The sequence below is a fragment of the Catharus ustulatus genome, chromosome 13, assembly GCF_009819885.2.
Source record: "Catharus ustulatus isolate bCatUst1 chromosome 13, bCatUst1.pri.v2, whole genome shotgun sequence".
Lineage (NCBI taxonomy): Eukaryota > Metazoa > Chordata > Aves > Passeriformes > Turdidae > Catharus > Catharus ustulatus.
In genome coordinates this window covers 13972705-13995143 of record NC_046233.1, presented here as the reverse complement: position 1 = coordinate 13995143, position 22439 = coordinate 13972705, and the positions used below count along the sequence as shown (strand labels likewise).

Here is a 22439-nt window from a genome sequence, read left to right as displayed (position 1 = left end):
GCAGTGAAACTGAGTTGTTAGGAATTGATTGAAAGATATTTTGTTGAAGGAGCAATAATGCTTATTACTCTGAAAGGTGAAGACATGGATTTTCTCCAGTGATCCAATGAGGAAAGGGTGGCCAAACTAAGGTTAGAATTTTTTTCACCATGAAATATTGTTGTCATAAATATATCAGCTCATTTTCCAGGATAACAATACCTGCTATCTTGCTGTTAAGGCATTTTATTAGAAACAGAAATTTTTTGCATGAGCTTGTTAAGTTAGCAGTGTCTTCCAGCAAGGTTTGCAAATACACAGTACCAAAGAGGAGAAGTTTCAATTTGGATAGAAACCTTTTTCTCGTTAACTCACTTAAAATTCTTCTGTTATGATTTCTAGATGAATGAAATATTTTTTTTCCAAATAAGAAAAGACCATGAATGAATTTTTTGGGGCTTGAAGCCAGCTGAGGCAGTGCTTATTTTATGCATTTGAGGAGGGAGATGAAACTGCAGAAGAGCTGAGAAACTGGATTACAAAGCCAAGAAATGCAATCACAGCAAGCAGAAAAAAAAAAAAAAGAGAAGAGTAAAACGCTAAATCCCACATGCAGACTTGATCTTAAACACTACTGAGAGTTTGGAGATCCTTTTAGTAAATCTATGACTTGCCTGAGGCTTGTGGGAGGAATGGCTCTTAGACAACTGCAGGCACCAATAGGAGAAAAATGAAAACCATGTTAAAGATAAATGGAACTATTCTGTAAATGTTAGAAAGTAGATGGTTAATTAAGACCAGCTCTCCAAGTCCAAAACCACAAAACTTAAAATAGGAAACTATTTCCAGAATTGCCTATTATGTATTGTTAAAAAAAATCTACAGTAAAATATATGCTTTATTTTATGTATGCCTCCAGCTAAAATTTATTCTTTTACGCTCACTGACTGAAGAGTAAGACTGTTAATTGAAATCTAGATGCCCCAGAATTAAATTGAAAGAGCTGCAAAGTTTGCAGTTTTTGATAGGTCAGCCATGCTCAACTTGTTTGTGAGAATAAAACTAGATATTTCACTGGCAAGTTTGGTGATTCTCTTTTCCCTACATACTAACTCAGCCTGCAGAGCACATTGATATGTCTGTCTTCACAATTTCTCATCAAAACTCAACTGAATTGCTCAATCTGGCAGGAGGTGCTGTAAAACAGGAATTATTTATTTAGCAGGAACATGATGTCCAAAATTGTGTTTAGATAGATATGCAATAGAAGAGGCATTAAAATGCTTGTTTTGTCAATATTTTCCTGCATTTAAAATACTGAATTGTTTTTAATAGTGGAATTTTCAAATTGTAATGAAAATTACAGCTGCAAAAGATCTATAGGTACTTTTCCCCACAGAAAGCAAAATAACTCACTTCCATTAGTAAATCTGAGTGTTGAAATTAAATATTTACATTTATGGATGTTGTAACTGTTAAACAAGAACTTTTAAAATTTCTTCCCTAAAGTGAACTGACAAATAGGCAAATTCAAAACCTGAAGGCTGAGGACTTCTAAAAAAAACTGTCTTGTCTTTCCTGTTTTAGCCCAGAGATCGTGTCCTCAGACCCGCTGTGCCAGGGTGGCCTGTCCTCATCCTTGGGGACACTGATACTCATTTTGGCTTTCAGGCCAGGGCGATGGTTGTTGGGTTTTTTCCTCTTCTTTTCACCATCAGGGCACGTTCACATGTGAGAGACGTTGTGTGTCCTTTGGGAGGAAGGCAGGGAGCACCAAGGTGTGCTAGGGGCAGAGTTTTTAGGGATGATGGGCCAGGGACTTTGCAGCCCACAGGTGTGGGAGCCTGTAGCTCATGTAGCAAAAAAAACATTGCAGAAAAAGAGTGTTTGTACTGGTGATCTAAAAAGTAACAGATTTAACTTGCAGAGCAGCAGCTAAATTATTGTGTAATTATTGTGTAAACCCTTTTCCATTTGTTTTCTGTTTTCCCTAGCTTCTCTGAATTTTTGGCCTATAAAGCAATGAGACACGTTTTTGAAGGGGATTTAAAGACTTGTTGGAAGACTTGGAGACGTCCAGGCCAATTGTTAAAGCTGTGACTGGCCTAGGGCTTCCACTAGAGAACTAAAATTTAATACCTTGCAAGGGGTGCCTGGACACCAATGGACACCAGAGGAAATTGCAGAGCACTGTAGCTGTGTGTTCCCACTGGATCATGTTACTGATCAAATGATCTGTCATTCTGCTTTTCACAGGCTACTGTTAACTTTTGATGTAGTTAGGATGAAGTTTCTGGTGCTTGTTAAGGATGCAGCTCAATGTAGATTCTTAAGCAGAATAAATAGTGTAAGATAAGTGGGGTTTTATCTTTTTTTGCTTTCTTGTTATCTGTGTCATTGTTGATGCATTTAAACACTGGGCCCTGGTCTAACCAGTTAAATACAGCTAGGAATCTAGTCCTTGCCTTGCCATGCAGTAAAGCAGAATAGCAATCAGTTACACTGCTCATACCAAATAAAATCCAGATTACTACACAAAAAGGTATTTTACTATAAAGGATGCTGAGAGCTCCTATCTTGTGTACTTTAGATTGAAATTGTATGGCAGGAGCCTTGACCTATACACTCACTAATAAAATCTGTAAATGGGTTCTCCAGTGTGTAGTAGAGTTATTGGAAATGAAGAAAACTGAGTGCTCTTAGGCCAGAGGAGTGTACTGGAGAGCTCAGAGTTAAAAGGATTACAGAAAAAGCAAATAAAGGAGTTGACACACATTTCCTTCATTTCAGCTTCGAAATGCAATGGTGAACCGGAAAACAGGGAAATTCTCCATGGAAGTGAAGAAGACAGTGGACAAAGGGGTACAATGTCTAAAATGCTATTCCAACTAAATGTAAAGCGAGCAGATAATTTTAAAATTATTTTTAAGGTTGCTATAAATACAGTTCCTTGCAGTATATATTTTTTTTCACTCAGTGAATGCAAACTTTGCTTCTAATTCTGTCAGTGACTAACCACTTGATCTTTTATATATTTCTTATAGCAAACTAACTTCTTCCCCTCTTCCCTTCTGACTTTCTTGTTCTGAATCTAGAAGCGGGTCCTGGTGATGACAAATGACTACTATTATACAGACATCAAGGGTACTCCTTTCAGGTAGAGCTGGCCATAATAAATGGACGTTTCATCCAACTCATTGGATTTCTGCTTATACAGAGCTTGTGAACTCATTAAAAGCTCATCAGCAAAGACTGACAATGAAATATCCCTGGACAATGCTGAAAATAGCAAGGAAAAGGAGCCTACCAGCATTCCTTTCAGCTTTTCCAGGGATGGAAAGTTTGTGCAAGCTCACACAGGCAAACTCACAGTGTTTGTCATGGCTTACGTTTCATTGAAAAAATATTCAGTTGAGGTTTGCATTGAACGAAAGGCTTTCGCAAGTGCTTGGAGAACTATAAATACTATAATCCATTTAAGTAACTACATCTTGAGCTCCATTTTATTCTTTTTTTTTTTTCCACAACAAGAATGTAATGTAAAATGAGATAGTATTTCACTTCCAATTTGAGGTTTGGATGTTTTCTTTCTCTGAACTACCTTCAGTGTATTTCTATAACTAAAACCAAGTAAGCTGGTAATTTTGGCATGTATTTTAGAAAAAAAAAAAAGGAAAGAAAAACAGGTAGTCACTTTAAAAATGCTGATATTTGAACTAGAAATAATCTGCTAATAAAAGAGTAAAAGAGTCCTAACTGTACTTTGCACTTAAGGCAGGAGTTTGGCAGTTTTGGTACTCAACTGAAATTTTCTTCAATGGAAGAGTTTCACATAACTTGAGATACATTACCACACAGAGAAATTACAGGCACATTTCTCTGACATCTAATGCATGTTAAAATTTACTCATGGGTGGTAATAGTCAGTGGGTTTCTTGTTTTGTTTTTATTTTCTTGAGTTTTTTCTGGTTGCTGTTAGTTTTTCTTTTTTTTTGTTTGTTTTTCTTTGGCACTAGCACTCTTGTACTCTTAGGTAAACAGAAATGGGGCTACTTGCATGCATGTCGTGTGAGTTAACAGTGCTAAGGACAAAAATATAGTTAGGAAAATTGTCCTTTTTCAACATGGTATGTATCTAGTTTTGGGTTATTGTGTAGATTTGGGACAGCTGCACACTGTAGTGTCAAAGATGTTTAGTGTTCAGCCCTTTCCCAGTCTGAACTGTTGATTGCAGCTTGTGTGCTCTTGGATTTGGTGTCTCTCCATGTACTTCAAGTACTAGCCCATGCATTTGCAGTCTTGCTGATTACTGCAGATTCCTAGCTCAAGATAATCCCCTTCAGTGACTGAATGAATGCCAGAAGATATTCTGTGTTTGTGTTCTATAGCAAGAGGCATGGGATCCCCCAGCCACTTCATTAAACTTGGATGTTTTAAATGGTAGACTGAAAACCAGACCAAAACAGTGTATAACTGTTGAGAATTTATGAAGCTAAAGTCAATACAAAAGAGCTATACTAGCTAAAAATATGAAACACAGAAAAATTAGTCCAGGAGGAGTCATGATGCTGTTGTCACATTTGAAATTCTTTTCCTCTCAGTAGCTCCATCAATTCCCACACTTCTGTAGTTTCTCAACAGCTTAGTCTGAATTACAAAAATTTGTCTCCTTCTTTGTAAGGCCATGGTCATGTTCAAGGCTCAGCTGAAGAAATCTCTTGCTGGGTGAACAGCACTGAGCTTAGAGGGGCTCATTTATGAGTTTGCCATGGAACAGTGGTTTACTGCACCTCTAAACACACATAAATACAGCCAATTGTTGCAGGCACATCAGAACTGAGACATCATTGAAGCAACTAATTGAACAATAAATATAATTGGTGAGGGTTTGGAAACATACAGTTTTAAGTTAATCATAGTACATGAGCTGGAAATGTTAAAATGAAAATAGTTCTAAATATCTGCTATTGTTTGTCTCACAGATTTCAAGGTCTGCTTTATTTCTCTGCACAGTTTAGGTGTGGCTCTCTCTAGAGGACATGGAAAATACTTCTTCAGAGGGAATGTAACTGTAGAAGAAGGTAAGGTACCTATCTTCTCATGTGGCTTACACAGTAGTTTTATTGTTAATTTAGTTGGTCCTTGCCTGCAGATTCTATAAATGAATTAGACTTTTTTCTTTAAAAATCTTTTACTTCACAGGGTTTTAAGCTTAGTCAGATTGTTTGTGAGTCTTCTTTAGATGGGATCATCATCCATCCTCCTCTCTCAGTGTTCTAGAGAGCCACTCATAGCCCAACGTCAAATGTTTCTGGTGTTTTCTGAATGAAGTAACCACTAAGCATACTGTAATGGCTATAGGTTTTGTTCAGACTATACACTGTGAAATCTTTTAGAGCTATAACTGGTTTATCCATTTAGCTACAAGGATCTACATGTTTATAACAGGAGTAGAGATACCCAGAGAAAGAGCTGTTCTTTGATTTTGCTTTTTGGTAAGTCCTCAAATAAATGAGTGGAGGAGTTCAACTGTGTGTGGTGACAAAATTGTTTGACAAAAAGATAAAGACTGGAGGCATTTAAGAAGTTTGATGGGAAGGTTGAAAATTCTAGAAGTTGCTGAGCAAAAAAAGTGTTTCAATAGAGGAATGCTTTCAGAATTTATGCTGAAGTCTCTATTTCCAATTCTTCTCCTTGTTTTGTCAGCGATGTTAAACAAGACAGCTAATTTCTTCAGGTCTTTGTTCTCTGGCCATATCTTGGGACATGAATATGTTGCTCTACTCAGGAGAGATGCAAAAAGATGTGCCTTGAAGTTTGAGTACCTGCACAGCAGCTGCAAAAAAGGCACAACAGGAGACTTGGAGCTATTCACTCCCCAGGCTGTTCCCAACACCCCTCTCACTGATGGTCTTTAGTCCAGCCACACACCTCAGTCAGTCTGAGTCCCAGATGCACCCCCAGAAGTGTTAACAGAACCATAGCTAACATTTCCCACTCTCACCTTCACTGGGTCTCTCTCACTTCACCCCACTGTCCTCCCCAGGGACCACAGTTTTAGTTCCAGGTTTGGTTCCCTGCCTTCCTTAGTCCTTGTTCATTATGTGCTCTGAGGGGTTAAACCCAGATGCTGCCTTCTGAATCCTATTTGCTATTGATAAGTGTTTTAAGAGTTTTTAAAATTGCCAAAGTACATTTTTATTGTCCTATATAACTAATGATACAGTTATTATTTACAAGCATTTGTGTGACCTTTTAGTACAAAAAACCTTTTCTGAACAATCCCATAAATTGGTGCTTGTGTTCATGGGCTGTGTGCTTAGGTTTTGAGGCAATTGTTCTTATTTTATTTCTTTATAAGAGAGGAGAACAACTCACATGAAATGAGAAGTGTGTATTTTAGCATAAAGAACTTCAGTGTCTAAAGAGAACGGGGGAAGATGAGCAGGAGTCTGTTACCATTTTGCATTTTTCTTTGCCCAAATTGTCTTCTAAACTTTAAATACATTATGCAAGTAACTCGTAGAAGTTAAACATATCAGCACAAAATTTTTGTCTTTTCAGTTTTAGATCTGATTTAACTAGCTTTGCCAGTTTGTTAGACCCTAAAGTGTATTTGAACATAGTTTACTGTGATTTATTTCATTATGGTAATAATGCACTTTCCAAGAAGGGTTTATGTTATGGAGTGTATGCAAATAACCATCTGTTACCCAGACTTCTCCCTAAATAACCCATTATTATTCCTGTTACAGGTTTACATGATTTAGAGCACCCTGATGTATCTTTAGCAGACGAATGGTAAGCCTTAAATAAAGCATGAAATTAGTGTCTGCTACCCTCCTTGGTTTCATATTGTTTGTGCTTGCAGAGCCCAGTTCTTTATGCTCAAAGACAAAGAAAGGTTGTGCTTGTACATATAACTTTTTACTGTTTTGACAACGTGTTCCCAGGTCCTACTGCAACACTGACTTGCACCCTGAGCACCGGCAGATGACTCAGCTCGAAGCCATCAAACGCTACCTCACAGGAAAAGAGCCCCTGCTCCAATGCAAGTACTGGGTGAAACATGGGTCTGCAGGCTTTAGCCCAGCTGGAAACTGTCCTTCTTAACCTTCTACAGAGTGCTTCTAAAATACATTCACAAAATAGAAATAAGGAAAATATAAAGTAGTTCAACCGGTGATGATTTGAGATAGGATTGCTTAGCTGATGTTGCTTTGCAGTTTCATGTGGTTTTGAGCTTTTCCTGGGGTATCAATGAAGATATTATGATTTATTAGAATTAATTGTCATAATTATGATACAATTTTCAACTTTTACAGAAAACTATGTGCCTGCACCAAACATTCAAGTTTCTGTTCTGATGTACTATGTAAAACTATCATTCCATCTGGTTTTATAAATTAAACAGGACTGATGGGAATCAATCCTTGGATGGCTTCTCTAAAGAATATACCAGATATTTCATGAGTATTTTAGGGAAGATAAATATGTAATTAGCATTTCTGAACTGCAAAGCAGAATAAAAAAATTCAGATAAGTGCATATTCTGTATGTTTGCAGAAATGCAGAGCTTTTGTCACTGTTGCTAGACCTGCTTATGGCACATGCAGACATGAGCACTAGATAATATATACATGAATGAGTTACATGAAGTGGAGTATCATGGGGTTTTGACCTTAAATTGTTGCTAATATTATGTAGTAAATGCTTTGTAGTGCAAAAAGTTTGAAAGCGTATCACAGGTAAAATAAAGTAAAATGTAAAATAATCCTATATTTAGTCATCTTTATATGCACATACATTTACTGATTTTATTTTACTGTGGCAGGTGATAAAGAATTGATCCAGGAAGTTTTATTTGATGCAGTTGTGAGTGCACCAATTGAAGCTTATTGGACCAGTCTAGCATTGAATAAATCAGAGTAAGTTATCTTTGTGTCCATCATTATTCATCAGCCATAGCTGTATTTTTATTAATTACGTTAATGAGTTGGTGGGATGTCTAAAAAATCCTGATATGCATGAAAATATTGTACTGACTATTTGATCCTAAATACCACCAAGCTTGAGTTCAATCTGAAGTGTTTATTTGCGGAGCATGTAATGATGATTATCTGAAAAGTTACCCAGTTTCCACAGAAAAACTGATTAAATGATACCCTAATTGCAACTTCTAGTTCTGTGCATTTTTAACAAAGGGTACTTGAGAAATTTAATGCAAAATTTACCAAAATTATTGATGCAACTGGTACTTTGTCTCAGAATAAATTATATGTAGAAGAACTTGCACTGGCAAATAATTTCTTTGATCCTTGTTTATTTTCCAGAACTACTTGGGATGTAGGTCCTGTTAGGAAGAGTTAGGAAATCAGCCAGTCCTTTTCAGAGTTTATATCTTCTAATTTATTCATTTATTCTATAATTCACTAAGGTGTTAAGTAACAAGTTTTTGTCCATATTAGAATGAACAGGTGTTAAGCTTAGCAGTTTGCATGAAATACAGTGGTTGAAAGGCAATTATGGAGATTATCCTGATTAGATTTTCCTAAATTTCAACCATTTTCTAAAGGTTGAATGAAAAAATACATTGCTGTACAGCATGTACTCCTACTGAATGAATAAAAGCAACATGATAAGATCTGGATCAGCATAGTTATCCAGCCTTCTCTGAGAAAATAAAGATAAGAAATTGTGGCATATGATATACTGTGGCCACTGAGAGGTGTAAGGTGTCATCCTACACAATGAAGTAACAGAACCAAAACACAAGGACAGCTGTGGAGTGATGCCACTGGGAGAATTTTGAAGCCCTTTCAGGTTCTGACTTTGCTTCATTCTGTCTCATTAATGGTCCCTGGTTTTGTGGTAGTGGGCTAAGTTCTTGCAGTCATACAAGAATTAGTCTTAAAATAGCTTGGTACTGATGACACTGCAGCTGAAGAGTTCAATCTGAGCTGCCTGCCATGCTTTTTTTTTCCCAAGTTCTAGAGGCTAAAGCCTGTCCTGATGGCAGCTAAACTTGACTCTCAGCTACCTGCTTTAAATCGCTTTGCTTACCTGAGCAATAGTCACACCTTTGACTTGAAGCATAAATATAGCCCAGAAATGTTGAATGGACTGGGAGCAATATCTGGAATTCCTGCCTATCTCAGAATCACTGTGTGTCAGTGGTTATTAAATAGTTTGTGTATAGCTATGCCACACCTTTTTATTCTATTATTCTATCCATATAATCCCTTCCTACAAATCCAACAAAATTTATTGTGTTTGGCTTTTTAGGGATTCTCAGTCTAAACAGCATTTCTACATTGCATACTATGCAAAACCCAGATGACTATAACTTAAAAAACAGCCTTTAAAAGTAGATCTATAAATAAGGGAACTCTGATTACAATAATCTTTCTCAAAAATGTGTGCACTTGTGCTTTCTGTGGCAGTGATGCAGCTTTATCTGTTTACTGTCTGAAGTGTTGTCTTAGCTCGAGTTCTGCACTGTTTCAGGAACTCTGACAAGGGAGTGGAAGTTGCTTTCCTTGGGACACGGACTGGACTGTCTCGTATCAACCTGTTTGTGGGCCCTGAGCAGCTGACCAACCAGTGAGTCACAAACTCTGCCTGCCAGCCAGATAAAAAAGAGAGGAAAAAATAGTTGATTTTGATGAAGCCCATATACTGCTTCTTCACACAGAATAAGTTAGAAAGATATCCTAGGAACCTTTAAATTACAGTAATTTCACGACTATAAGGCGCACCTTAAAGCCTAAAATTGTGATTGAAACCCGGAAGGGCGCCTTATAATCTGGTACGCCTTATATATGGACAAAGTTCGGAAATTTGCCAACCCAGAAGCGCAAGGCGAGCAGTGAGCAGTGAGCACGGCTTGGCGGGGCTGGCGCGATTCCGTTACTTGTTGGTTACTTTGTTGTGCACGGATCCTCGCTGCAAAAAAAAGTGCGCCTTATACTCCGGTGTGCGTTATATATGGAAAAAGTTTGGAAATTTGCCGACACCCGGAAGTGCGCCTTATAATCTGGTGTGCCTTATAGTCGTGGAATTACTGTATTTCTTTCACTGGAACATTTGGAACATTGAACTGTTTTATACCTGTAGCCTATAAATTTGCTTTCACTGCACACACACCCCCAGCATCACATCCCTCTTCTTCAGAGCACAGTTATGAACATGCTACACCTTTTACCACACCATCTGAAAACAAATAGCTGTAGGCATTTTCAGGGATTTTGCATCATTGTTGTGGAAAATATTTTTGTCTTGAAATAAAGCCAACTGACAGAATTGGTCTGGGTGAAAGAGCAGTCAGAAGATCTCAGCATACAAGAGTTTCTCATTTTCCTTGGAAAACATGTAATCTAGTGGAGGTATTATGCATATAAAAGAAAATCTGTGTTTGATATTTATGAAAAACTACGTTGATTGCATTTAAAGTTCTCTGGGCTTATCTGAGGACAAATATTGTTATACAAGTAGGTGTCATCAACAGAACTACAATTTGTTACTGTCAGACAGAAAACCAGAACAATACAGTGGACATTATACTTGTTCTTGGCATAAATTTTCTTCTGTCAACATTCCCTGAAATTATTGAGGAATAAAGTATTTAGTTGTTCAGTGCCACCCCCTGCATAATATTTTGAACACAGGCTGTAAAATTACTTTTTTTTTCACTAAGAGTGAATGCCAGTGGGAACAGACCGAATCTCCAGTGCCTTTTCCACCTTGTGCAGTTCACAGTTCTTATATTGTGCTGAAAGTAAAAGGCTTTTTAGACTAAGCATTTTTAACTGTACAAATTAGTAAAAACAATTTTAGTGGTCTTTAGAGGTACTGTTTTTTAGTGCTTTTAACATCTTTCACAACAAAAGTTATTGTGTATCAAAAATAATTATTAGTAACTAAATTTAACTCTTTTGTCAAACAAGTGTTATTAGAAAAAATTGTTCCAAATTGTTCCAAAAATTTCTTTCATAAAAGATTGCATTTCTTTTTGTATTTCAAAGCTTGAAAATACTGTGTGCCATGCAACAAACATTTGTTTTCTTTCTCTCTTTTTTTCTCAAGAGACTTCCTGACAGCTGAAGATAAGGAGAACATTTTTAACGCTGACCATTTTCCACTCTGGTACAGAAGAGCTGCTGAACAAATACCTGGGAGCTTTGTCTACTCAATCCCATTCAGCACAGGTCTGTAACTTTGTCATTCCTTAAATTCTGAGCCATTCATGATGCTGAAAGGATCCCAAGTGTGTCAGTACAGAGTGGGCTTTGTAGCTAATCTCAAATATTGATCTGAAATAGGCAGTGAAATTTGCAGCTACACCACTGGTCCTTTCACCAGCTATGCCTTTCATGGGGCTGCAAGCAAAACCCCAAGCAAGATGTGATGTGACACTTTTCATTTAATATTTGCACAGACAGAATTACATTTTAACAATTATTTTAGGCAGGGCAAGTCCAACAGAGTGAATGTCCACATTACTGAGAAGTCCTACCAGGTGTCACCTTCACTGCCCCTTTAGCAGGGGAGGGAAAAGCTGATGATTCATTTCAGTGTTTAAGATTGTTTTTGGCATGCTGGGAAATTTAAAATGGCAGTGCCAGTATGTTCTGTGCACATGTGATGTTCCCCATATTATTTTCTAAACACTATATCCACATAGACCATTATCTAAAACCAGGGGGGAAAAACCCTAAATTTCCTCATTTTACAATAGATTGTTTCAATTTTTCCCCCCTTAATACACCCCACAGAAACTGCCAACAAGAGCAATGTGGTGACAGCCAGTACTGCTATTCAGCTTCTGGATGACAGAAAATCTCCAGTGGTTGCAGGTACAAATGTTTTAGTCTAACTGTTTTGTTAACTTTTAAAATCAGTTTATGAGTTCCTCACCCTCTCTTTTGAGTTAGCAGGTGTGCACATCCAATCTTTTAAGAAGAGAGAGAGAAGGATGCAATTGCACCTATAAGATGTAATTGGATGACTAAGTGTGGAGAGTATTTAATGGTTCCTCTCCCCAAGAATTTGATCCTTTATTAATTGACTCTCTAACCTCCCTGTAAGCTGTTCAGTTTTGCTTTATGGAAATAACCATTATCAGTAAAGCATTTTTGGTTGACACAATTCTATATCATCATAAATCAGATTATATTACAATAAGGAAAAAGAAATATAAGAAAGGATTATCTGATGTGCCAATGTTCCACTCAGGCTTCAAGTCTGAAAATTCTGTGCTATCACAGCATTGCTTTATAACAGGATACAGGGTGGTGATTTTGTACAGATTATCAGAGATGTGATTTGTTCAGAGCACAGGAACTGAATAACAAAGCTCTACCGTTTGTCAGCCAAGAGGATAACAGTACCTTAAGAATGAAAGGTGAAGTGTGACATCTGCAGAATAGAGATAAAACACACTGATTAAAAAATGAGAGTAAGTAATTTTGAAATTGTTGGATGTTCCTCACTCAAGTTCAGATGCTTAGCTGACCAGTTTTTCTCTAGCTCCCAATGGTTACTGACTTGGAAGAAGGAAAGAATTTTGATAAATCATTTATTTTGCCAGAAACTAACTCTCTTATCTCAGGAAAAATTAGATACCTAGTGCAAAAGCAAGAACCACCTTATTTTTCTTGTATTTAAAATACTATTAAAAATGTAATGAATACAATACTGAAAGAACAAGAATGTGCCAGAAAAATGGGAAATCTGAAATATGTTTCTTCAAACACAGAATATGTCCACTAATAAGAGAAGATTTTTTAAGGTCTGTAGGAAAGCAGCTTTCTGACTCCAATCCACAAGATAGTCTTCAGAAATTTTTGAACTCTTCTGTAACATTTAATGAAATCTTAATTTTGACTTCATACTCCAGTTAAAGCATTTATAAACTAATGTGATGCAGATAGCTGCAAAGTGCTGAAGATGTAATTGAGAGTTTTCACTGTACAAGGAGGAAGGTTGGCATGTTATTTCTACAATGCTCTGTTGTTTGGAGTTATCAAAAGTTTCATCATGAAGTTTTCCATCATCTCTAAAATGTGTAGGGTTAATAGACATCCTGATATTTATTCTTTTCTCATGAGTATTTGCAATTTGGTTTTGACTTTGAGAAGGTATCACACATAATTACTTCTAATGCACTGCCAAAAAGCTTTGGGGTTGTTTGTGTTTTAGGAATTGTAAAAGAGAAAATCAGGTGTTGCTTCCATTCTCTCGATAATTCTTGTTATTGAACATTTAAAGTTGCTTGGGTCCCATACTTTCTATCTAAAATGAGCGTGGAGTCTTGAAAGTTTTTTAATGCCAAAGCATGTAGAAGATTTCCATGGTATCTGTAAAAAAAAAAAATCATGCCATGAAAGATAAGAGCAGTGTACCTACACTCTGAAGCACATCAGTGGTTTTTTATTTCTAGTTCAATGAACTTTAAAAGCTGTGTGCTATATATTTTATTTATGACATGAAGCATTTTTAAGAGTTTGCTTTGAATAATTTTTCCTTTCCCTCTTGTTTGGTTGCATGTTTTCAGGTGATTTTCTTTTTTGGGGGAACCCACTTTGTGTCTGTACAAACTTCTTTTATGAAAGTATCACTCACCCTCTCGTTCTGAGAGCTGCAGCCTCTCAGAGACAAATAAGTGTAGGCACTATTCTTGTTCTCCTTGAGATCATGAATGTGACTTGTCAGTCCTACTTTTCCTCAGAAAACTTTCAAGAAAGTATCCAGCATCTAGGTTGATTTTTAGGTTTTATTATAAGGCTGACAATATTCTGTGTTAAGCAAAATGGATTTGGAGGCAGAAACTGGAGCAGTGATAAATGGGAGAAGTTTGAAGTTTTAATTAGCCAGGCTTGGGAGACTAAAGTAAGATTATGGGTAATGTTTTCAAATACCTCCATTGCAGTTCAAATTTGGCCAAAACATCTCATTTTAATTTGTGTGAAGTAAGTATTCCTTATCCCCATTTGGTCTGAGTAGATTACAGTAAGCAGCAGGACGGGATACACATTTCATGTTAAATCACTCTATTCCCTAGAGGGATTTGACTGAAAATTAAGCTGTGCCAGAATGTTGTTTATTACAGATCACTACAAGAGTTTAAATCTGGCAGAAAGAAACGAGAACATTGTTATAAAATGGAAACCTGAGTTATTTCTGCCCATGAGAGGGGAAAAAAAGAAGCAAAACCAACTCTTACTCCAAAATCCAGAGACTGGGTTTTGGGTTTTTTATTTTATTTTGGGATTGGGTTTTTTTGTTGTTGTTCATTTGTAGTGGGATTCTTTTGTTTGTTGTTGTTGGGGGTTTTGTGTTTTTTGTCTAGAAACCCATCACTTATAACAGATTTTATAGAAAAGTCTAAGGCTTATTGCAAATAGCGAAAATTCAACTGTATAAACAGGCAATAAAATCCTGAAATCAGTGAATCTGCAGACTGTTACTACAGAGAAATTGAGTGTTGCTGCTGCTTCACCATCTGTACCTACTAATACCAGTTCCCTGTCACGATGTCTTTGCTTCCTGGCAAAAATCCCATGTATTTTTTTTTTCAAAACCTCTCCCTCTTCTTGCAATTGAGATTGTGATTAATTTATTTTTTTTAATTTTGGTTTTGTTTGTTTGTTTGTTTGTTTTTAACTTACATGAATGCAAATTTCTATAGAAAGTGTGTAAATCTTTGATGTAAGTGTAGCAGCATCATATTTATTGCTGTGTATACAGAGATCAGTTTAGTTGCAGGAGGAAAGTGGCAGTAGTACTGCAGGCAGGGCTTTCTTTAGATTTGAACACATTTATATACAAAATTACTTTAGCTGAGTGTTTTCTGTGACTATGTCTTTTGTGTCAAGATAGAAGAGTAAAAGATGTTGGATTTTTTTCTTTTTTTCATCTTAAAAAGAACTAAAAATAGGGGAAGGACCCCAGACCCCAGTCTTGAAATTTAGTGAGATTCCTGGAATGTCAGTATTCCTCTGGATGACAAAAATGAACATAGAATATCTGAATTTGGATTAGTGATTCAGTTATTAAAATTGAGGCAAGTTAAGATGGAATTGTTTCATGGTGCTCATGTGAAGGACAGTACATTTCTGCTAAATGTTGGTAGAATTCAGAATTCCAGTCTTGTATTCTTTGAGATTGTGTGACAAGTTGGATGTTGACTTTCAAGCAGCAAACACATGGGCATCTGGATTAGTGCAGCACAGGATTTCTATGTGCTATATGTATGTTTATTTCCATGTTTTGGCAAGAGATTATGGTTTTAGCATTAGGATTTTGTTAAAAAATTATTAAAGGTACTGCTCACCTAAAAAGTTCTGAACAAGATATAGGGATGGAAGCAAATAGGAGTCATCATGGAGCAAAGCAGGGTCCAAAAAATGAAAAATTGCTCTCTCTTGAGATTTTGAGGATGTTGACAAAATATGTGAACCCTCCAAACTGCACTTCCCTGTAGAGGCATTTTCTCAAAAGCTGCAGTACAATACAGGACCTTAAAAGCCCCTCTTGTTGAAAGAGGCCATCCCTGCTCACAGAAAACATGAAAATTAGCCCCTTGGTATGTTTAATTAAAGGCAACAGAACTGACATAATCTTCTTAGGGAAAAGAAAAGTATTAAAGAATGCTGAAGAAAATGTCTGATGAAAATTGTCAAGTCCTCTTCAATTTTCTTCATTGAACAAGCAAAACCTGGATTTCAGGCCTCATTGGAAGAGTCCATAGCAGGCTTAGCAAAAAGCTCTGGACACTGAGTCAGAAGAATGAAGGATTAAATCATGCACAGGCAAAGTCTTTAGTATCACAGTCACTGAAAATTTAAGAGTTTGAAGGAGATGAGAAATAGTCCATTTTTTCTTCAATACAAGGCTGCTTAGAAAATCACAATTTTCCTTAATCTTTTTTTGCCTCTTTTTGTGTGGACCAGTAAAATACATGAATTGTAGAGGCTGGAATTGGTCTCTTAAGATAATCTAGTCCAATCCTAGTGAACTAGATCTTGAGAGAATCTGAGCTAGAGCTGATTACCCAGAACTGTGTCCAGCCAGATCTTAAATCTTCCCAGGTGGAGAGGCCATGCCCTCTCTGGGTGTGTTTTATTAGATGTAAATAGATAGAAAAAGAGGTGGAATGTTAATACTGTTGCCGTGAATTATTGAAAATGTAGAATTGTAAAGAAATTTTGTTTATATGGCACCTAAATGGAAGGAAGGAATATCTAAAGTATTATTTTCTGCCATTTTTTTTAATATGGTCAGTTTTGTATTGGACTTCCTATTTATCAAAGTTGAAACTGGAAAATAGAAAACACTAAATGACCCTTCCTTCCACATGCTCTTTTGTGGCCTGTCAATTCAAATCAAGTAGTAGCTGAATTTGTTTGTTTTAAAAAGATAAAAAGTTTTACCAGTATGTCAGACCTGTAGCTTCTGAAAATGAGCAAGTTCTCAATGCTTCTTGCCAGCTTAACTAAAATGCAATAGTAAGGGAAGCTCGCTGTAGCTAAATTATTGAGAAATGGAAGTATTCCAGTTCTGTGAGGATAAAGGCATATTTACAGTAATTTTCTATCAAAGAAGGGTGATTGCCTGGGATGTGCATTTAAGTGTTGCCATAGCTCTGACTCTACCCTTTATGAGCCTGCATCAAAAGAGAAATTGCACTAGTTTATCTGTATACATGCATGCATACATATATATAACTATTAGCTAAATTATGTTTAATATGTAATAAGCAATCCTTCATATCAGGTATAGGAGGTGTTACTGAATCTGATGCAAGGGCAGTCAGTCCTCTTCTGTTCACTGACAGTGGGATTTTAAATGCTCTTCCCAAAAATACTCATTATGCAAACAAGAATAAAATGTTTTATTCTCCCAAAGAAATTGTTCCAAGTAATGCCATGATCCAGTATTTAACTTTTCCAGTATTTAACTTTCCAAACTTGATCCTTTATTTTTATAACCAGCCCATATACAAATTCAAGGATTTTTTCTCCACACCCTGGTTAGAGAGAGATTTTTATGCAAGTGACCTCATCCATTGCTTTCTTTGTTCTCCCTTCTTTATAACTTTAAAACCCAACTTTAGTATAACAATAAATTGAGTTATTCTACGTTAAATATTCCTCGTCAAAATGCTAAAAGGCCTTGGGTATTTTGAATGAATGAGCTTGAAGATTTAGCTTCTCCTTCTAGATTTGTATCCATAAGCTAAGCCAAGAAATAGTAAGGACTTAATTTAATCACTGATTTGTTAAAAAGGGCACACCATTTTAAATGCTTCTGTTCTGGCCACAGGAAAGTGACCCTGATGATCCTGCTGTTTAAGATAGTCAAACTGTGCCTTGAAATTAGGAAAGATCCAAAATCTCATACTACTTTTAAAATACAAATCAGTCATATTGAGGCTGGTCACACTTCAGGTATTCATTCTTCCTGTTTAGATCAGACTCTAGAGAACAGTAATTTAAAAGGAAAATTTTTGAATATACCAATTTTCCAGTAATTGAGACTTCTGCTGATCTAAGCTTTAAGTATGGAAGATTCTCTTAAAAATTCATGGAGGAAAACGTGCACCTTATTTCTGAAAACATGGACCTTTATGACACAAAAATTTTGGTTTTCACCCCCTTTTCCCCTTCTTTTTTTTTTAAATGAGTTAATATTTGTATATACATGACTTCAACACTTCATACAGGGCTTTTTAAAAGGGAATTTAAACCTGGTTTGCATGCACATCTCTCTTTTAACAAAGTGACTCCCAAATACTTAATTAAAAGTAATTTGAACTATTGATGTTTCTAGAAGTGACAGATACTGTAAAAATTTATAAATACTGAAATCTGCTGATGTTACAGTAGTACATAGAGCAAATACATCTGCTCTGTTCTTGGACTTTTTTTTCCTATTTTTTCTCACATGTATTTCTTCCATATTATTAAGAACATTCAGGCAAATGTCAATGCCATATACAGTCCTTAAAATTTATGATGCCATCTATAAAATTGCATTTTAATATGAAGGCCTAGGGGAAAATGAATATGTCATCATAATGACACACCAACCAAATTTTTGAGGCATTCTAAAATAGATGTTTTCCTTGTCAGGCAAGAGAGTGATTTACCTAATCTTTACTCCCCAGTATAAGCCACAGAATATTATATTCAGCAGTAGCATTTAGCAAATCCCTCAAACTGTTTTTCATGCTTTGGTAGAAAACCACGACTTCATGTTTTTCCAGAGTTCCTTGTTCTTTTTAAATATTGTTTTTGTATTCATAAATCTAATATTGGTGTACAGACTAATGTTTCCAGCTTTAGGAAAACTGAGATGTGTATTTGTACAGCCTAACATTAAGCAACTCAATGTTGGAAGCCATTGCTTGGGAGGGATGGTTTGGAGGAAAAGTGTGGAGGGAGGTGTGCTCCTCCACTGGGTGTTTTGGGGCACGTGGGGAAGTCTGTTCCTTTCCATTGGCTGAACAGGGAGACTGAAGTTAGTGATGTATTCACAATTTACAGTCATTTGCATTTGTTCTCAGTTCATTTCACCACACAGAATAATGTGTGGAATAGTTTAATAGACTTTTTGCTGTTTTGGGGCTAGTTCTCTGCTGGTGTTGAGAATTTAACCTCTCTTTATCTAATTCTTGGGCTTTCCTCACCACTTGTTCTTAGAGAATCCAGGACTTTGACAGATGTATCCCAACATGTTAAATATCAATATGTATAGTAAATGGCATAGAGCATCTGCTCTTTGTTTCTGCACTTCTGCTTTGCCTTTGGGATTTGTTGGTTGGTCGGTTGGGTTTTAATTCTACCTAATATATGGAGGAGGAAGAGCCTTGTGATCTGATTGCCATCAGATTCTAGGGGCATTTTGTTAAATAATTCTGCTGACATCAGAATAAATCCCTGGTTGCAGATCAAGCAGAACAAGGCAGCAGAAAAGCTGTCAGGTCCTTTGGATAACATCAAATAATGCTGTGCAAGGTTAAAGCTGCAATCATAAATATGAATACATTGCTATCCTTTTAAGTACTGAGGACTGATAAATTTATTTTCCCTTCAGTGGACTGTATTTCCAAACATTAGAGTATTTTCTCATGTTTTTTCATCTGGAAAAGAGGATGACAACCTTGCAAAAAAGTTGAACACTTGGTGTACATAGTTCTAAAACATGGAGGGATCCCTCTGCAGTCAGTACAGAGAGCAGCCACAGCTTCCACTGGACAGAGGTGTCAAGTTTGTATTTTGTTTTTTTTTAATTGGACTTCTGATTCCTACACCTTCTTCCCTGTTGTGCTTTACTGTGGCTGGTGCTGCTGCCCATTTCCTCCCTGCTCTGGGGAACATGCAACAACATTTGTGGTAATATAAACTCAGGATATACCAACACTCTAAAGATTGGTTATTATGCCACTTTTGGCCAAATTGAAAGATCCAAGTTGCAAAAGTGAGCATCCTTTTTAGATGCTTTACTAAAGCCTGTCTGTCCTTGTCTCCTGGGCAGCAAAGGTAGATTGTTGTAATGGTTGTTATTTTCCTGTTAATTGTAAATGAGAGATAATCTGTGTAGTAGCTGTGTAGTGTCACTAAATGTGCTACTTTGATACTCAAGAAGAGTATGCTACAATATGTGTGCTTTCCCTGTCTTTGTAAATGCCTTGCAGAGTAGCATGGCCGTATATTTTGTTGACTTTGAGGGGGAAGAGTGTTTTTCACAGAGATTAGAAAAAAAAATACTATGCTTACTATAATACTCTCATGGGATTGCTGGAAGGACAACAAAGCTTTCTCAGGATCCTTTATCTGAAAAATAAATCTCTGCAGAGAAATCATTTCAGTGGCAGATGTCCATTGCTAAGCTTTGTAAATTAAGGGCAGTTCTGTGGGGATTCCCTATATTCAGTCTTCCACTCGTAGCCAATAATTTTTATAGACAACAAATTGTGGCTTTTATCAGTAGTTGAAAATTCTCCTGAATTTTCCTGGAAGTTTCCTCTACTGAAAAATAAATATTTTACCTTTATTAAATAATTGAATCAATAGTTTTCTATGTTCATTCCCTATTACCTTATAATTAGAAATTATTGGATTTGTTAATTGCAAACACTTTTACTATGATGTACAGACTTATAAACATTAAATGAAAAAAGTCCCTGTAATTTTTTCTTTTTGTTGGTTTGCTTGTTTTTGTTGTTGGTTTTTTTTTTTTTCCTTTGGCAAACAGCATATTAGAAAGTATAGAATCAGATTTTGCATGGATTGGCTTGTTCCCACAGCAGAGGGAACTAATGGAAATATTTAATACTTTGCTTTTTGGCAGCACTCCATATCAATTTACAGCCTTGTGTGTGCATGAAAATCCCCAAAGCATCTTCAATGTGACTCAGAATGCGTTTCTTTAAATGTCTTTTTGCCCTTCATTGACTACCTCAACTTTTCATTTTTCCTTCTTCTTCTTTTATTTTTTTTTTAATATATGAATGATGATACAATGAGGAAAACCTGAAAGGCTTTTGGTGCTAGGACTGTTTTTTTAAGGACTGGGAAAATGTTCTAGGTTATTCCTGACTAGGAAATATCAAGTCAATTCTTGTTTTTCTTTTGCTTGAAAATATCAGAAGTGTGAAGTGATTTCTGATGGAAGCTGTGCTAATGTGTCTGAGCCTGTTAGAAACATTGAGGGTGTAATCTCTCTGGAGGTCGGAAGTTTATTAGCTTTCATCTCAGGATCTACACATTGAGTATAACTGAGCTCATTTTAGGTTGTTGCTGTGGAAAAACAGTGATTTGGCATGGCCCCAAACTCATTTTTGGGCCATGGGCAATAAGATCCAATCCTGTCTTATTTCCGTCTTCTGTATCTGAAAAATTGTGTTTTTCTCTGCAAAATGTTATGGCAGTAATTGGATAAAAACGTAAAGAATGTAGATTTACGTATTTAAATGACTTAGTTCTGAAGGTAGATTAGATTATTCATTAAGCTTTACCAAATATTTCCAAGGAAAAAAAATAAACATCAAAAGATCAGATTAAAGTGCCTGAATACAAATACTCTACATATTGCGATATTGTAAAAAATAGAAATATTCTAAAAATGTTGTGCTGGTGATGTCTCAGCTGAAGCAATGTTCCTAGTGTAGGGTGCTGCATTTTAAACAAAATGTAAAAGAACTGAAAAGGCTCCAGGGAGTGCAGGAGGAAAAAAATTTTGGAGAATGTGGTCTTGCAGGAAAAATTTGAAACAACTTAGTTTATTTAGTTCTGAAAAGAGAAGAATTAATGGAGCCTAATAATGATATGAAGTACTTAGCAGTAAAAAAACAAAAACAAAAACAAAAAACAACCAAAAAAACCCACCAGACTGTAATTAATTGTTTTCAATATCTGCTAGATTTAGATTAAGACTGAGATGCTTAATTTTCTGTGCACAAGAAAGTAACTGCAAGTGCAGGAATGAGCTCTAATATTGAGGTTGCAATTATTCCAAAGTAGATAAGAGCAAGGGTTATGTGACTCCTGCCACAGAGCCCATCACTCAGCTGAGGCTGTTACTGAACAGCTACAGAGCTTGATCTCAGAATCCCTCTGTTGGAAGGAGAGTGCAGATCTCCAAATGCCACGACACAGCTTCCCCTTGCCCTCATTGCAGATTGTTCCAGGCCTTTTTCCTCAGTACTATAAACATTGCTGATTTCTGCATTGGCTACCTGGACAGGTTTTTATCCCTGTCACTGGCGACAGTTAGGGGATGCATGAGATGTCTGTCACAAATCTCCTAAGATGTATTTTATCTCGTCTTGAAAAAGGTGAATGGAGTTCCTGATCTCTATTGGTTGCCTTAGAATAATTTCTAAGAACCATTAAAATAACTACCTCTGCATACTCAAAATATTCTTGGAATTCTAAACTTATGATATTAAAATGGTTTTGGCTCTGATGTCCTCTGATGGTGAAACAGCTCTGCAGAGAGTAAGGATGGACCCTAGAGTGAACTGAATGTTCCCTCTGAGAGGGAGGACGTGTAAACATGCAACTACATTATCCTCCTGCTGAAGGACAGCACTGTGATGGGAGCTGCATCTGCAGTCGGGGCATTTGCAAAATGGAGCACTTGTGTGAGGATTCAGGAATAAGTGGCTTCAGAAAAGTCTGTAGCAAGCCTGTAAGCCAGCAGGATACCAGGCAGTGTCTTTAAATATGCTCTGTGTACTCCTTTTGGGGCTTGTATCCAAAGCACTGTAGCATTTCTTCCTTCAGCATTTTCTCAGCTCTCTTCTTTCTTCCTGACTAAGTAATTAAAAAATTATATGCCATAGTTAACAAGGTGCTTCCTATTTTCTTAGTTAGGAAGTGCATGTAGTGTTTAATTGCTGCTGAGGCTGACTGGAAAGCTGAAAACATTTTTGGAAATGTTTTTACCACACT

At 36.5% G+C, this 22439-nt stretch overlaps 1 protein-coding gene across 3 annotated transcripts in view; it reads left to right on the top strand.

The window, feature by feature from the left end:
• CACNA2D3 (calcium voltage-gated channel auxiliary subunit alpha2delta 3) overlaps positions 1-22439 on the top strand; it is a 396474-nt gene that overhangs the window by 305680 nt on the left and 68355 nt on the right. For all 3 annotated transcript variants that reach the window (XR_004419272.2, XM_033071436.2, XM_033071435.2), the window contains 9 exons: positions 2770-2841; positions 3075-3136; positions 4993-5060; positions 6735-6780; positions 6933-7030; positions 7814-7907; positions 9487-9582; positions 11065-11186; positions 11754-11834. Coding sequence is in view for 2 of the 3 variants with exons in the window: in XM_033071436.2 (XP_032927327.1) it covers positions 2770-2841; positions 3075-3136; positions 4993-5060; positions 6735-6780; positions 6933-7030; positions 7814-7907; positions 9487-9582; positions 11065-11186; positions 11754-11834 (739 nt within the window). In the remaining variant the exon portion in view is untranslated. The remainder of the gene's footprint in view (positions 1-2769; positions 2842-3074; positions 3137-4992; positions 5061-6734; positions 6781-6932; positions 7031-7813; positions 7908-9486; positions 9583-11064; positions 11187-11753; positions 11835-22439) is intronic.